Source organism: Haemaphysalis longicornis, unplaced genomic scaffold (genome assembly GCF_048455015.1).
Source record: "Haemaphysalis longicornis isolate Haplotype H1 unplaced genomic scaffold, Haemaphysalis longicornis Haplotype H1 scaffold_4, whole genome shotgun sequence".
In the NCBI taxonomy this organism is placed as follows: Eukaryota; Metazoa; Arthropoda; class Arachnida; order Ixodida; family Ixodidae; genus Haemaphysalis; species Haemaphysalis longicornis.
In genome coordinates this window covers 102,312,829-102,330,098 of record NW_027526361.1, presented here as the reverse complement: position 1 = coordinate 102,330,098, position 17,270 = coordinate 102,312,829, and the positions used below count along the sequence as shown (strand labels likewise).

The 17,270-nt window shown below is 47.3% G+C and overlaps 1 protein-coding gene across 1 annotated transcript in view; it reads left to right on the top strand.

Moving 5' to 3' along the window:
• Positions 1–6,504, top strand: part of LOC144179895 (uncharacterized) — a 74,364-nt gene extending 67,860 nt beyond the window's left edge. Inside the window, exon 11 of the mRNA XM_077708319.1 lies at positions 4,032–6,504. Coding sequence (XP_077564445.1) covers positions 4,032–4,522 — 491 coding nt within the window. The 3' untranslated portion in view covers positions 4,523–6,504. The remainder of the gene's footprint in view (positions 1–4,031) is intronic.
• The last annotated feature ends 10,766 nt before the right edge of the window (positions 6,505–17,270 follow it).

The window sequence follows — 17,270 nt, the reverse complement described above, 5'->3', positions numbered from 1 at the left end:
CAGCCGAGTCACTGGTAAGAGCGAAACAAGAGTAAGGGCCTGTCTGTTGCGTCCTATTAGTGTCGATCTCTCCAGCGTCATTTCCGAGCCAGCAGCACGAAAAAGCTGCTGTTCTGTAAAAAGCTGCTGTGCCGAGCTGCTTGTTGCAATTACGAATTCGCGAAAGCAAAAAGGCTCTACCTAGCCGACGTCACTGCACCCCTGTCGCTAACTGTGGTATGTGTTGCTTCACAATTTTGCAGGCACCAGCCTTGTCAGCGAGCTCCTGATCTGCTGGGACGAAAATATCCACCGTCTGCATTCTGATCTGGCCACGATTTCCAAGTTCATTATGCATGACCAAGCAGTCAATTCGCCTCCTTTCTGTGATCCCCTTCAGTCTTACCAAGTTCCTGAGCTTAATCAAACTGCTAACAAGGACTATGCCAGTTTAACCCAGAAAGAATACCGTGCTTGAAATGTAGTTAGTTCTGGCTTTACAAGTGACAGTTCTAGCAACATTTTGTTACAATTTTACGTGCTGCATGTGTCATTGAGGCGGTCTTCGTTAGTGCTTGAGCTCATCTCTCATTTGTTATAGCCCACTGTGTTGTTTCTCTTTGTCTTTGACCTTGTTAGTGTCTTTGACCTTGCCACCTGATGCTGCGTGGGTTGTTGTCTTGCTGATGTCTGATGAGCTCAGTTGTTCCTAAGTGGGCGTGCTTGAATGAAGCACTTGGGTGATGTACGGGGCATGCCACGTGTCAAACACAGTTTTTTCTTGATATAAAACACTATCGTCAAATGTGTGACAGCAACTATGTCTGTATTTGCTATTGGATAGCTATGTATATACCGGCTGCCAGTCTAACATATAGTAGCGTAAAGGGGCACTTACGTAAATTGTAAACGTTGCCTGTTTTGACTTTTCAAGCTAATTTCTAGCTTTTATGGGTGATGGACATGCATTTTGAACGGGCAAAACGCGGTTGGAAGTGCTGCTTTTTCCGCACCCATTTGCCCGAAAAATTGGTGATATTGCCCAGGACGACACTCTGGCAAGCACTCGGGGGTTGAATGTGACAGATCGTCTATCGTGTTTAACATGCGGCGGGCAAACAAAAATTACCAGCACACCTTATGATGCAATGAATGCAAATGCATTAATGTGGGACTGCCCAACGCGTCCTCTCGTTATAATTTCAACCTTTGCATCTTTCTGTTTGTACCCTTGTTCGCATTGCTTCACGGAGCAATAATATATAGGAGGCGAAACGGCACATTGCGGCAAGTGCGGGCGAGCGACCAGATAATGTCACAATGAAAACCAAGGTGGACAGCAAAGCTTCGTAGCTGTGACAGCGAAGGAGAGGGTAGCGGCACTTTATAGACAAAATTATATCGGCCGCAATTCATTCTGTGGCTGCACAGCAAAATGCCAATCGAGCCGGCAGGGCAGTTTATTCACCTGCAGCAGATGCCGCTAGCTTATCCTATGACGAGCGCTTGTGACATTTTATGGCCGGGCTAAGCTTTGTTTCGCCTCGTATCTTATTCCTGCTCCGTGCGTTGCTTGCACACCATTCGTTGCGACGGTACCTTATGATTGCAGGTTTCAGTAGGTGTCTCATGGGGGCACTCTTGTTGAACACCTAGGAAAGCGAGCATTTTGCAGAAATCCACATTTTTACTTGTTTGATTGCTAGTTGTATAATTAGCATGCCCCAACTACAAATGTAGACCCCGGTACATGTTTTTAACACGTCTTTTCAATTCAAAGGCTACAGTGCACTCACTAGGTACGCCTACTGTTAGCTGGAGCCATTGCTGTGTCGGCAATGCCTCCTTGTCTTGCACTTCAGGGGCCTTAGGTTTGATTCACATCCAGAGCTGCTGCTTACTGGAGCGTTCCAGAGAAATATGGCATCAATTGGAGCATTCTTTTATTTCTTGGTATTCTTTAAGATGCCAGATTTTCTTTAGTCGTGGTGACACCGGATTTTCGACCTAGCGAGTTGGCTGCTGCTTTTGTATAAAACAGTTCGTACTAACAAAGAAAAAGCTATAGGGTTTTGAAGGCAGACATAGCATGAAAACAGACTGCAAACTAATATGGTGTCATTCGGGTAGTTGATAGGGTCACCTTAGTCGATGTATGGTGCATTCTGTTCTCACACTTGCTACACATAAGTTGAGAGTGTAGACCCGCCACGGTGGCTCAGTGGCTACGGCGTTGCGCTGCTGAGCACGAGGTCGCGGGTTCGATTCCCGGCCGCGGCGGCCGCTTTTCTGATGGAGGCGAAAAGCAAAAACGCCCGTGTGTACGAGATTTCGGCGCACGATAAAGATCCCCAGGTGGTCAAAATTAATCCGGAGACCTCCACTACGGCGCGCCTCATCGCCTGCGTTGCGTCGGCGCGTTAAACCCTACAATCAATCAATGAAGTTGAGAGTGTAGAGATAGCTAAACATTCAATCAATCACATGACAGACACATCATGTCACAGCCACAAATAGGACCTGAACAAATTATCTTTGGTGTCCCTTTAGAGCCCATTAGGCCGCCAACATGTTTGTTCGCTAATTCCTGGCGAGACTATTGTGGACGGAATTTTATATGCTTCCGTAGCTAAAGGGGAATTGAGCACACAAATTTTTTTGGCAGGCTCCGAAACAGTTTGCAAAAAATTGTCTGCTTGCTTCAGTGCAAATGTCGTTGAAAGCACGCCCTTCCTGTTTGTCTGTTGCCTTCTGATGCTATCCCTCTCTTTTCGCTCCTGTTGCGATGATTTTAATAGAGGTTCATCGACTGCAATTCAATTTTCCCGCATTCGTACTGCTATCGGCCACCTGTTCGAGAGCACGTACCCTTTTTTTTAATCTTTTCTTGCTCTGGATAAAATAGCATGAACACAAGCTCTGATTTTTTTTTTTTTTTTTGTGCGAGCTTTTATCTCGCATGTGCTGGAGTCTTGCTCTCTGCACCATTTCTAATGTACTTCTTTTTTCTTTACTTGATATAAAAACCAACCCAACCTGTATACCTCACTAAAAGAATACTGGAGCTACTGGTGAAGTTCTTACATTCTGCCTTAAATGTGTGTGAGGTTTCCTTTGAGACAAATAATGAAGGCGTGTGACTTAGGCCAGCAGATTTAGTTGTTTGGAGTCGTTTTGCCGATACATACCTCTTTTTGATGAATGGTTTGAAATTTTGGCTCGAAGCCTCAGTCAAGAGACATGCAGACGAACCAAAATTGTTGCTAAGGTATAAGCTTGGGCGTGTTGGTACAACATTCTTGGAACAGCGCACAGGGACGAGGTGTTGACGGGACACAGCAAAGGCTAACAATAGGTGTTTGTTGCACGAAATTACTTATATGCAGGATTCCGTTGCAACAAGGGGAGAAGAAACGCATAGACATTTCAAGCTGTCACTGCGGCTCGCGTTTTACCATCAGACAAAATAGAAATTTCTTTGTCGGTTAACAGCACCGAAGGATAGCTGACTCGCGTGCCTTTGTTAGAATAAATCTCGTACACTTCAACAATATCCGTTGTCGTTTGATTCTTCGTTTTATAAATTATGGAGCATTTTCTAAGGACAGGATACCAACCACAATCTTGACAATGTTCACCTAAATGTCCATTATCTCCTTTTTTCATGCTATTGCACTCCTCATGCAATCTGTCCGTTCCTCATCTTCCTGTTTGTCCTATATACTTGCTACTGCATTTATTTGGTGGTAATGAAGAAACCATGCCACAAATGGTGTGCAATGTTTCATGCTACGCGTACCACACTGAAAGTGGTCCTCATTAACTTTGTTGCAAAACAAAAGTCTGCATATAAGTAATTTTGTGCCATAAACACCTGTTGTTAGTCTGTGCTGTGTCCCATCTACGCCTCGTCTTCCTTTTTGCTATGCCACGAAAATTTTCGCATTTAGGTAGTCCACAAGACTATCGTCTTTCAAGTGTCGCTGTAGATGCACTGCCCCACATTTTTCACTGAAAGTGCTCTCAGTGTTTCCTTTTCCTCCCTGCTGCAGGCCCTTCCCCCTTCGCGAGTGGGCGCAGGCAGCAGCAGGGTGGCCCACCCAGTGGTGGGCAGCTGCATTTCCAGCAGTGCAGCTACGTGACACCGCTCTCAAGGAGTCTGAGGAGCCACCAGTGCGTGCACACGGGCAAGCGTCCCCACCAGTGCAGCCACTGTGGCAAGGCCTTTCTGCGGAAGGGCCACCTGGCCGGCCACCTGCGCACACACACGGGCGAGCGCCCCTACCAGTGCAGCCACTGTGGCAAGGCCTTCGCGGAGAAAGGCCACCTGGTCGGGCACGTGCGCATCCACACGGGCGAGCGTCCCTTCTGCTGCCACCTTTGCCCCGCAGCCTTTGCACACAAGGCCTCCTTGACCACCCACCTGCACATCCACACGGGCAAGCGTCCCTACAAGTGTCACCTTTGCCCCTGCACCTTCACCCAGAAGGGCACGCTGGACAGGCACGTGTTAAACCACACGGCTGGCCGTTCCTTCCAATGACTCTTCTGCCCGTGGCCTTCGCTTGTCGTCTCCAGCAGAAGACTCGGAGGAGGAAGCACATGGCCACCACTAGTAGGGCAGCAGGAGAACTCTGGCATGTGTGTGCACAATGCGATTGGAAGGAAGCAAGCCCCCCGCTTGGCGGATCGTTATGAAGGAGTGTTGTGTGGCATGCCAAGAAAAAGGGGGGCTCAGAGAGAGGGCCAGTTTTATCGTTCACCAAGACTTGACTCTGAGTGAAAATTTCCACGTTTGTCGCCCCATCAGGGCCTCACTAGCCTGGTGACAATTGCACCACGCTAGCGCCGAAAATGTGATTGTGGGTGGAACCTGTGGCAGGCAGAGTAGAGTGCTCATTTCAACATGCACTGCAGCTTTGTTGGCTGACAGAAGCAAAAAGATGATCCTCCTTTGCAAAGCAGCAAATGTCACCATAGATATGTGCTCGTGAACATGCTGTCTCTATGTCTCGTATGTAAATTCTCACTGTGACGCTGCCTTCTGTAGGTAAACAAGTTAATATTTAGTGCTTGCCCCAGGTGCTTTTTGTACAGGTATTTTCAAGGTGCAGCTGTAAAAATGCAGTGTCAGGAAACATGAGGCGTGGGCTGATGCCAAGTAACCATTTAACTTTGTTTCCACCATTTGACAGATGTATTGTACAAATGAGCACAAACCATATTGAAAAAAAAAGCAAAGCTTTAAACGACACCCACAACAATTGCCCATGCAGCGTAACTTGAATTCACACACATGGCTCTACAAAAAACGAAACCAGAGATTATGCCAGCCGTTACCTAGGATTCGCACTAAAGAGCACCCTCCCCTGCCTCTCCCCAGCCGTTACCTGGGATTCGCGTGGGTGGTGTCCTGAACGAACATGCGTCGGTGGAAACAAATCGGAGAAGCAATCATCGCTAAAGCAAACAAATTCGTGACGCCAGTGCGGCCGCCGCTCTGAGCAAGCACCTGCGCGGGGAACGTTGGGTAACCGTTCGCCGCGGCATCTGCACTGTGCTCCATGAATGAACCCCGCCCTCCCCCTCTGCCGCGTTGGGAGTTCCTTGTTCCGCATGCCACAAAAGAACCATTGGCTAGTAGCGCTAGAAAGCTTTGGTTTAAAAATGCAACGAGGCAATTGTAAATAATGTTCTCTTCCGACTTTTTCTATATAGTTTGTTTGTTTCCATTTCTTTCATATATCAGCCAAATGGCAGAAATAAACTTCAGTTGGCATCAGTGTACATATTTGTGTTCCTTCACTCCTTGAACGTTTGTTTGACCCTCTCGATATTCCTTGTGAATGAATAATCCAACAACGCCAGTGGCTGCATGTTTCACTTTTTAGGGACGAAAGACTTGAGCGATTCCTTTAATGGAGGCTGCTGGGGAACAACTGATTACAGCAAAGATGACAATGTGTCCTGGAGGCAGCTGCTGGGATTTCATGCCTGAAAAGATTAGAGGAGGCACAGTGGCTCTTGGTAGCCGCCTTCCAGAAAGACTGTTACCCCTGATGCTACCCGTGTCCTTTCGCTTCTCTTGCAATCAGTTAAAGGGAAGTTTGTTCAAAGCAATTCAATTTCCCTGCATGTGCAGTGCTTGTACCCACCTGTTGTGAGAGCGCGCAATATTTATTCATCTTTTGTTTATTGCTCTGCCTAGAAAAGCACAAGTTCGCGCTCCGTTTCTTTCTGTGCGAACTTTTACCTTGCACTTACTGGAGTCTTTCTGTGCCACTTTTGATGCACTCCTTTTTCTGCACTTGATGTTAAGATATAAAAACCGTCTTTCAAAGGGCGAGCAGGAGGGCCGCACAGGCAGTAATACATCTTCTCTCTTACTGCCTCTCATCACTCGTTTCATGTGTCGCCTTCCAAGCGCCCCCCCCCTCCCCAGGCACTGAATGAAAACCAGGCCCAAGGTGTATACATAACTAAAAGAACACATGGCCCACAGGTTAAGTACTTACATTTTGCCGCAAACGTGCGTGAAGTTTCCTTTGCGATGAATGATGGGGACATGTATGACTTAGGCCAGCAGATTTAGTTCCTTGGAGTGGTTCAGCAATACGTACTTCTTTTTGAAGAATGGTGTGAACTTTTGGACAGAACGCTGAGTCGGGGGATAGACGGGCAGATCGAAACTTTTGCTTTTGAGTAGCCCAAGAAAGACTATCGTCTTTAAAATGTCGCTGCTGCCGCCCTGCCACCGCGTTTTGTGCTGGATGGACTCCCAGTTTTTTCTCGTTTCTGTCTGTCGCAGGATCTCCCTCCTCCACCTCTGTGAGCAGCCACAGGCGGCAGCACAACCATCCCTCGGCTCGCAGGCTGCTGCACTGTCAGCAGTGCAGCTTCACGACACCACGCCCAAGCACAATGACGGTCCACCAGCGCGTACATACGGGTGAACGCCCCTACCGGTGCACACACTGCAGCAAGGCCTTCAAGCAGAAGGGCCACCTGGATGACCACCTGCGTATCCACACGGGAGAGAGGCCCTTCCACTGCCATCTCTGCCCCATGGCATTTGCTCAGAGGACCAACTTGATTGGCCATGTCCACACGCACGCAGCTGGGTGTTCATTCCACTGACTCATCACGATGGCCTTTGCTTGCTGTCGTGCTGATGGTGCTTTTGAGAATCTCGTGCGCTGCAAGGACATTTGGCTTCTCACCGCATTCGATTCGATGCATGATTGCCAGCTTCATGGTGAAAGGCAAGTTCGGCTTCTACGCACTAGCTAGACCATTCAAATAAGCCTTAATTTAGTGACCCTAGCACAAGCCCCACGCCTGCACTGTGGAGGAAAGCCCACAAAGTGCAAACAATGCAAGCACAATGAACGAAAAAAAAGAGCATGGTGGGCTGGCCAAGATTATTTTTTGCATGGGTATTGTCGACGGCTCGCCCTACACTGCGGCGGTGCAGTGAGGATAGAAAGAGCGAGGGGAAAGGAGCCAAGAGCTGCCCGCTGCCGGTGAGCAGCCAGGCTAAACCACTTTTAGGGGTATGCCGGTAGAATTTCTTTCTGCTGCAGAAAAACCCAACTTGGAGGGGCTCTCGTGCGGCATTTGGCATTCGATATATCAGGTGTTGCTGGTATTTTAGTTCGATATAGGCGTAATTTTTGCTATATATTCTTACTGCAAATATACCGTGACCAGAAATAGGTTGATTACAGGATAATTCGATGTAAATGAGTTCGATATAGTCAGGTTTGGCTGTGTATGGTAACCAGTATTACTAATAGCTCTTACAGTGTACATCGCTCGGACTGAAGAAATGACAATGTATCGCACACCACACAAGCAATGCCGAATTCCTTGGCCACAAACTCCCACCTAAATTTACCACGTTGGGAAGTGCTAAGTGAGATTGCAGCCATGCGATGTCTTGCATTTTCTGAAAAGCCTTGCCGTAGTCAGGGTCCCAATGGGCATCACGCTTGCACTTGACGTCCGTGGCCTAATCGTTATCTGCGGTGTTCTTCCACTGCCTTTGCCGCCTCTGCTCACGCCGGCGCTCTTCAAAGGCATGCTGTTGTTCCTCACTGCGCGCAACACGCATCCTACTCATAGCTCGGTCAGAATGCAGGTTCGGTGAGGTCACTATGCAATGTGTGACGTCACAGTAAAGACACGCACACATTGATGGTGCACAACAGGCAAAAAAGCACCAGAGGAGAACAGCAGAGGCGAACAGGCAGGCCAAAAAGAAAGGGTTTGCCGAATAAGCAACGGTTACCTTGCCTTCGCATTACATGCCCTGCCCACGTCCATTTTAGATGCGACGCATCTCTTGCTCTGAGGCATGTCCCTCCTGCGTCGGCGTCCGCACGCCACCTGCGCATGCACGACTCTCCTCCGCTCTTTTCTCCGACAGCTGTGCGCAACACTCTCACTCCGTCTCATTATCATAAACAACAGCTGCGTGCGTGCATGCGCGACTCTCCTCCGCTGTCTCCTCTCCTTCAGGGGCAGGGTAGCGCGCTGCGGCGGTTCAGTCAGTGCTCGCTCTCGTTTGACTCCGCGTGTCTTCGATTGATGACTTCATGCTTGGCTTGATTCTTCTGATGAAGACGTGATGAAAGCGACAGTCCCTTCAGCGAGTGGACTGACGCAATCCAATACCATCGTCAGTCCAAACGCTCCCCCCTGATGCGTCGCATCTCATCAGGGTTCCCTCGCGGGAAGATGGGCGTAATTCTTCTTCTTAATTTCTACACATATATCCTTAACATGAGTTTGTTCCCTGGCCCACTCCGCTCTTTTCTTGTCCCTTAATGTTACACCTATCTTCTGTTCCATTGCCCGCTGAGTTGTTCTCAATTTAAGTTGAACCCTCTTAGTGAGCCTCAAGTTTCTGTCCCGTAGGCGAGTACCGGTAAGATGCAGCTGCAGCTGCATCATACACTGTCAATAAAACTGTTACTTGTAGTAAAACTTCAACAGCGATTTTCTCAGCTTCCCTTTTTTTTCATATGTGCCTTAGAGGTTTTCAGGTCGTTTTTTTTTTTCAAAGGATTTCTATAAACTTTATACCGTTTAATTCAGGATGAAATGAACTGCATGCTGATGCTATTTTAATTGGCTCAATGTGCCTCAAATAAAAGTTATGAGTAATAAATATGAGCTCATTAAGTTTTCTGAAAAGTGTACTTGGCATACTTAGACTAATTCTATCCAATCAGGAATACAAATAGCATCAGCATGCATGACAGGTCTTAAGCTACACATCCATACCATTTATTTTTAAGAAATGTGAATAAAAAGCCCCCTAACGGCCTGTAAGAAATTACTTAAGTAGGCTCCAGTATTTTCTTTGTAACTCCAAAAAGAATTATGCCACATTAAAACTAATTACATATTTGAAATGAGGAAAACAACATATATTCACAGTGATTTTATTATCCCATTAAAAAAAAAATTCATTTCAAGACCCTCGTCTCCCCTTAAATGCACTGCCATGCTCTCGTTCACCTGTGTGGTTGATTTCCCCCATTGAGGTCAGGAGAGACTGAGAGTCTCTACTGAAGCTCATTGGCTGTGATGGGATGCCCCTTGTGGCTCTGACTGGGCAGCTGCTGGGAGTCTTGGCCACGGAGCTAACGCTGTTGATAGGATTGTGGGCAGCGAACAGCACAGTTCAAGAGAGAAGGCGATAGGTGACGTGAGTAAGCAAAATGCTTTGAAGTGGCCGTTGAAGTTATTGCTTTTAACGCCCCAGAAAAATCCTGCAATGGCTGTTAGATTTCAGTTTGATTTTTGGGTTGTTGATATGCCAGCAAATGTACTTGGTACATTAGGAAGCATTAGTAGTGGGTATGCTTGGGTCGAGATGGTGAGTCTGGGCCTGAAATTTGTACTGCAGTCTGGCATCAGGTTGTGGCAAAATCACACGGTTCAGAAGGTATCTGAATATGGCTCTGAACCATATCACAAGCGCCCTGTTTTAGTCCATTTTTGTTTAACCGCTCAGGTTTGTTGCGTATGGAGGTAGTGCTTAGAGATGCTTACTGCACCAAAAATGTGCTCTGCCAACTTGGGATCCCAATCACTGTCATTCCTTTCCACTTGCACTTCCTAGACAGATTGGCAGCACAGCCCAAAAGTGGGTTTGTGTAGCTTAGTGGATCGTTATGTGGAAATGGGTACATTAAAATGGATTGCATTGCACTTCTTTACCCAGGATCAGTATCCGGACTATTTTGTGATTACTATTCTGGAGGAAACAGGCACTGTATAAAATCAGCCACATTGCATAGACCACTGCACGCACCTTTTCTGCGATGACCACCACGTAGGGAAATTTCTGCCGAATTTCAAGCATTGTGTTGTATGATGAGAGCTGTGGTAGGAGTCACGCTTTGTATAACTAGTCTGGCACCTGTTCTGGTGGCACACTGTGAACTCGATGAGCACACAACCCTCTTTGATGTTAGAGTTGTGTGGGGTACTTGCCTTGAAGCAGCTGACTTTGGTGTGGTCTAGCGACGTGATCGATTGGCCTAGCTGGTATTCCATGGTTCCGTACAGTTGAGCACAAAGAATAGATGGGGACTGTGTAAGGACATGACACAATGGCACTCTTGTGTTGTGTCCTTTTGCAGTCTGTGTCTATTCTTTAGTGCGGCGTGTAGTGAAAAACGACACTCGTGACCGGTCGCTGCAGGCACGGCTGGAGTTCCTGAGGGACCAGTTCCAGATCCGCGAGAATTACTTCCTGACCTTTGACGCAATGTGGCATGCTGCACAGTGTGTGGGACGTGCGCTTCGGGGGAAGACCGACTACGGCATCATGATCTTCGCCGACCAGGTAGGCACAGGGAGTAGGGAAAAGGGATGATTGTTCTCTTTCTCCGAACTCTTTTCTTCGTGCATAGACATGTGCTTGTGCACATGTGTGAGTGCTGTCCTGTTTTCTCCTAGTTTTTTCCCATTGCTTCCTCTTTTGTGGTAAACCGATTCATGCAGCAAAAAGAAGAATAAAGCAGTTGCACTCAACTTAAAAGCTGTAGGGAAGTCCGGAGCCCGCCAAGAGGGGTTGTGGCGCCGTGCTTGACTAGTTTCAGTATCAGCCTGGTGTTGATACCGAAAGTAGTCAAGAGAAGGCTTGGCAGTTCCCGAAAAGGCCTATAAAGAAACACTGGATTGACTTTTTCATTAATTTCAAATAGCAGACAACGCCGCAACCAGATATTCTTGCAGACGTCACCGAGAAGCGAGGCATCATGGGCAGTCACTAAGGAGGTTAAAAAAAATGCAATTTTTTTAACCACCTTGGCAGTCACGCTCGTGCGGTGCGAGGTGTACAAAACGAGGGAGTATCACAGCGTGGTCGAGGATGTGATGTTTTGATTTGCAATAACTTAATTAATACTCATCACTTTAACAAAATTCTTTAAGGAGGTGATTACTAGAACATTGATCTACCTGAAAATGTGAACACCGTGTATCGGCAAGATCTCTTTCAGGGCCCCTTTAGCAAATGCCTTCCCAGCAATGCATTTGTGTTCAAAGGTGAAGCGAACTTTCAAGCTGTCGATGTAGGCTTGGTTTTCGTAACCTGGCTTCCCCACATTACCTGTTTCACAGGGAAGCATGGCCATTCACAGTGGGAGTGTGGTTACAGCCCCATTTTACACTCCTGTACATAGCCGCTGCCACTTCTCCAAGTTGTGTACACACGGCGTCTCTCTCCCCTTGACATTTAATGCAATGGCACACACTCTTCGGCAGCCACCTATGCAGTGCACTAGAGGCACATTGTCTTGACCCACGAGTCGTGTGTGTCCTCAGAAATCGTGCAACTGTGCTCATAACTCAATGCAGCAGATCCCACTGGAGTGCCAGCATTGCTGATCGTTCCTCTTGGGAGGGTAGAAGGGCTGTCATTTCTATTTCTTTTTGCTGCACTTGACAATGGTCAATCATACAATAGCAACTAGCTGGTGCCTATAAGTTTGTTAACATATTCCCCTTTTTAGTTGCTCCTATCTCTCAATTCATGGGATGGTTCACATTTAATCACCTGAAATTCCCACTTGATTATTAACAGTGGGATAGAGGAATGTGCACAACTTTTCAGCACCATACGTGCTCCTTATTAAAGTTAGGTTGAACCTTGTTTCCAGTCACATACAGCGGCTGCTAAACGGTGCGATGCTGCTGGTGCGTTGTGGGGCACGGCCCAACAGGTCGCTGGCGGTGCAATGCCGCTGGTCAGCAGGAGGCCAGCAGTGCGAAGCCGCTGGTAATAGCTGGTTCCGATGCCGCTGGAGCGTTATGGGGCACGGCCCCAACTTGCCACCATTCCTCCTAAGACCTCATTGCACTCTGTCCACTCCGACTTCGTCGTCTTCCTCTGCACCTCGCATTCTATCGTGTGAGGATCCCATTTGCTGGTCCAGCCAACCTCCTCCTCTTCTTAATCACTCTGTGTATGTTCTTCGTTGGATTCTTCCAAACCCTTCTTGCCATCCCGTACTCCGATTCTTCTTTCTCTTCGTCTTTTCTTCCATCATCTTCTCGGGCCAATCCCCCTTCGGGTATGGGCTCTTCTACCGCATGACATTACCCCTCGAAATTGAAGAGTTTTTTTCTCTTTAAAAAAAAACTGCTCCACACTACGCCTGTTCGTTGAAACAAAGTCCGCAGTTCGCACATCACTACACCATTAGTCCTATTAAGTTACTGCATCAGTCCTACTAAACTACTAATATTCATCACCCACTGAGTTCACTCTTCACCAAAACCAAGTTTAAATCCTACACGCATCACAACACGTAACACAACAGACAACTCTTCCTCATCCTATGACACTAATCTACTCATGCAATCTGCTCTAACATCACCAAAATGAAACACATCAACAAATCTCAAGCTTCCAAACACTTAATCTACACTTCTCAGCCACCTTATTTCAGTGTACATTCGTACCCCTACAACACCTTGTCGTCTGCACCATACCACTACACTTATGCTTTACCTTAATCATCATCATCATCATCACCAGCCTGTCTACGCCCACTGCAGGGCAAAGGCCTCTCCCATTATTCTCCAATTACCTCGGTCCTGTGCCAACTGTGACCAATTTATCCCCGCAAACTTCTTGATCTCATCTGCCCATCTAACTTTCTGCCGCCCCCTGCAGCGCCGCCCCCTGCTTTACCTTAATACAGAACCTATTTGTCATATTCCCTGATGAGTCCTATTTCTTTCCAAGTCAACTCCATAATTTCAACCGGCTTTGTTGGTCAATGACTTCATCACCACCTTTTTGCACTTCTTCCATTCAGCACCTTTCACTACACAATACATTCACTTATCACACCCAACTTTCTTCAAATTGCTCGTGTCGCTGGCACACAGCCTTGCTCGATGGTCCCGCTAGAAACCAATGCTTTAGCTTTTCACTCCCTACTGGGCAGTAGTGTGCATCTCTCTGAACGCCTCTAGCTTTAAAGGCACTTATCGGTTCATGTCTCCCATGCCGTGGGCTACCTTGCATGCTGTGCTTACTCTGAATCTTTCTACAGCTCTTTTTCCGCTTAGATTGTTGTCTCTTTTGCAAGGTTACTTTTCTGTTGCGACCTGGCTGACGCTTTCCTGATAGCCCCTGTTCGTGAGCGCGGCTATGCCTACGTGCACTAGCCCGTCCAAGCCTCACTCTTGCACTTTTCGGCTCCTGACGATTGAGAAAGCATGCCCGTTTTTGTTCGCGCCCGTGTTGTGGAGGTTGCTTACTGTACTCTCGCCTAGGCTTCTTGACTGGGACCATTAACCCCTGCTTTCCATAACTACCACATTTCAATTGTCGTGGCTTTTGATCGACAACCGCAAGTTTGCCATTGTACGGTCCCAGCTTGCCTGGTGTCTCTGCACTTGGTTTAGTACTCTTCACCTCGTTTAACATGCTCACACACGAGGCGTATCGCTTCAATTTCTGAAGACTTTTCTTTGGTCATTTCCGAGATAAGGCTACTCTCAGTATGCATAAGCATCTCTAATGAACCCGAAGCAAAACCTTCTGGAGGTATGCTATCCCTTCCCACACACGGAGTGGCGGGCACCTCATTCTCAATCATTATTTGTTCGGGAACCTTGAAATAAAGTGAGTCATCAGAGCTACTAGGCAGCAGCGCACTGTCCTCACCTGGCATGTTCTCAGTGCACTCATCATCAAGCGCCTGGTCTGCGATTCTGCCCCATCCAGCCAGTTCACCGCCTGGTCGATCAAAGCGCCTTTCTCCTCAGCGGTCATTTGCGAGAACCCTTTTTCTTTTATTTTCTCATTCCCATCACAGCACTGTGCAAACCGCGTTCTCTTAACAGCACGTGCTTCTTCGCTGTCAGCTATCTGCGTACTTTCTTTTTCACGTGCCTCATAGAGGTCACGACTCACGTGCCTTCAGACTCACGTGCGGCGCGTTCACCGTTCTTTCTGCGTTCTCTTTCCTCGCAGCGCCACTTTAACTCTGCTAGGCGTATCTTAAGCTCCAAAATCTCCTTTTCCCGCACGGCTTTCCTCCAATCTTCTTGTGCTCTCTCTTGTAACCTTGTACTTTCCCAATCGTACAAGCTGAGCACCTCCTCCTTGGTCAAACCTAATGTACTAGCCAAGGTTAACATCTTCTTGAGATCCATCTCTCCACCAGGTGAGACGTGTGGTTGGGCCAAAGATAGATCCTGGCAGGCTCGCCAAATGTTGTCGCGCGTCTCACGCGGCAGAGAAATGAGGCTCGGGTTGAGGCATTCGATGCCCACACAATATATTCACAAACGAACAAGCATATCACCATAGCACGCACAACCTCAGAGTACCAAAAATCTGGTCAAAAAAGTCACTACAATACATCGACTGTCTATAACAAAGTGAAAGTGTCTATGGCAAAGTCCTACCGCCTGTAGCCTGGCGAACCCACTGCTATTCCGATGACGTGTCCCGGTGGGTCAGCTGGCTTACGCGGTGACGCACGTAGCAGCACGTCGCGATGGCCCGTGGTGGTCGTCGGTGGTCTGGATGACTGTGGTGCGATGCCCAAGGTTCCTTAATTAAGCAGCACGGCTCAGCAGGAGGCCAGCAGTGCGAAGCTGCTGGTAATCGGTGGTTCCGAGCTTCTCGCTGCCAATTGGTGCGATGCCGCAGGTGCGTTGTGGGGCACGGCCCGACAGGTCGCCGGCGGTGCGATGCCGCCGGTCAGCAGGAGGCCAGCAGTGCGAAGCCGCTGGTAATAGGTGGTTCCGAGCTGCCCGCTGCCAAACGGTGCGATGCCGCTGGTGCGTTGTTGGGCACCGCCCAAACTTGCCACCATTCCTGCTAAGACCTTGTTCCACTCTGTCCACCCCAACTTCGTCGTCCTCCTCTTCACATTGCATTCTATCGTGGGAGGATCCCATTTGCTGGTCCAGCCAACCTCCTCCTCTTCTTAATCACTTTGTGTATGTTCATTGGTTTCTTCCAAATCCTTCTTGCCATCCCGTACTCTGATTCTTCTTTCTCTTCGTCTTTTCTTCCATCATCTTCTTATAGGGCCAATCGCCCTTCGGGTATGGGCTCTTCTTACCAAATGACATGCAGGACCCCCTAAAAAAGTTCTTCATCTTCAGTCCACCCCTGCTGCTTACAGTAACAAAATGCCTTCCTATAGCACGATGATAGTTACAAATGTTTTCCCTACTGCTGTTGCTGAAAGGTATTTTTTACTTAGCAACAGGAGAGAAAAAACACTACAGTTGAACCTCGTTATAACATTGACAGCTACAGCAAACTAAATACAAACTTTGGTTGGTCACACCTCATTTGAGTGACACTTATTCTTTTTATAATGAAACCGATATCGTGTGAGACGCACAATATCGGCTGCAACAAAGAAAAGACGCCCGATGTCCAAAACTGTGGATGCAGAAAAAGCCCTTTCATGCGTGGACACTGGAAAACATCCTGCTCCGTTCTGTGAAAAGCCAGCAAACAAAGATCACATCCTTTTTCAAATAAGAGCATAGGCCTGTTTTGTCAAACAAACTTCAACTTTTGCTGACAGAAAAGCAAAGCAAAAGCAACATGCAAAAGTTCAACAGTTAACGTTACAAATACAAGATATTCATCCGCAGGTGCGAAAACAGCCAAGGTTCAAGATTCTTGACATGCAGTAACAATGCAATGCTACATTGAATATTCAGAATATGTACAAAAAGTTATAAATGACCTACAGGCTTTTTTGTGATGTGGTCATGTAACTTTAACTGCAAGTCATTGTTCTTTAGGTAAGTCAAAAACTTAACTCTTTCGGGACCGCTCCTATAGGCCATCGGTCACATATGATCGATGGTTTCGCGAGCCTGCAGAATAAAAATTTTCGCTCGATGGAACACCTAGCGACATCTAGGAGATAGTTTGAAAACTAGAGTTTTCTCTTTTGTGAAGTTTCTTGTTTTATCGCCAGGCGGCAACGCATCAGATATTTTATTCTGACGGGCGGTGGTTCCGAATGTAAACATACTCACGCGCGAGCGCGATAAGAGATCCGCGTCGTCTCGTCTCGCATATCTTCGCCTTCTACTGTGGATTTTGACGATGAGAGTGGCAGTGAAGAGTCGAAATGCGACTTTAGAGATCGCATTTCAGCTCAAGTGAGGATTCAGGTGTCGATCAGCCTGGAACATGAATCGCGCTCAAAGGTGGGTGTTGGTTTCGGTTTCAATTGGCTCTGGAGTAGGTATGTGCGCTCGAAATATGTTCTGGCTAGTTTATATCTGTTCGCTAGGGTGTTAACTACCTATTGTGGTGATCTCCTGCCACCAGCGAAGAAACGGATCACGTTTTCGCCGAGCCGAGAGCCCGGTGTGTACCTGGGCGACGACGTAGCCATGGCCCTAGTGCCAAAGAAATCACACACAAAACAAAAAACCAGTTACACCTAGCCGCATCAAACTTTCGTGATGAATAAACAAAGCATTGTGTTAGATTTTGTATATCCTGAAATAATTTTATTCTTTTTAATTATTCTTAGATTTACGCTTTTTTCTATCTTTTTCAGTAGTTTTTTTGCGAAGTTCTTACTTTCTGATTTTTTCATGGTGCTATCGTCAGTGTTGAAGTAAAACACGGTATTGTATGTCAAAGAACATATAATTAGCTGCATTTTGGTATATGCTAAAGCAGGATGGTATCTTTGCTTCATGTAATAAAAATTTTTTACCGAGACCTCCCTTTTTCATCACTTTTTCCGGCGGTCCCGAAAGAG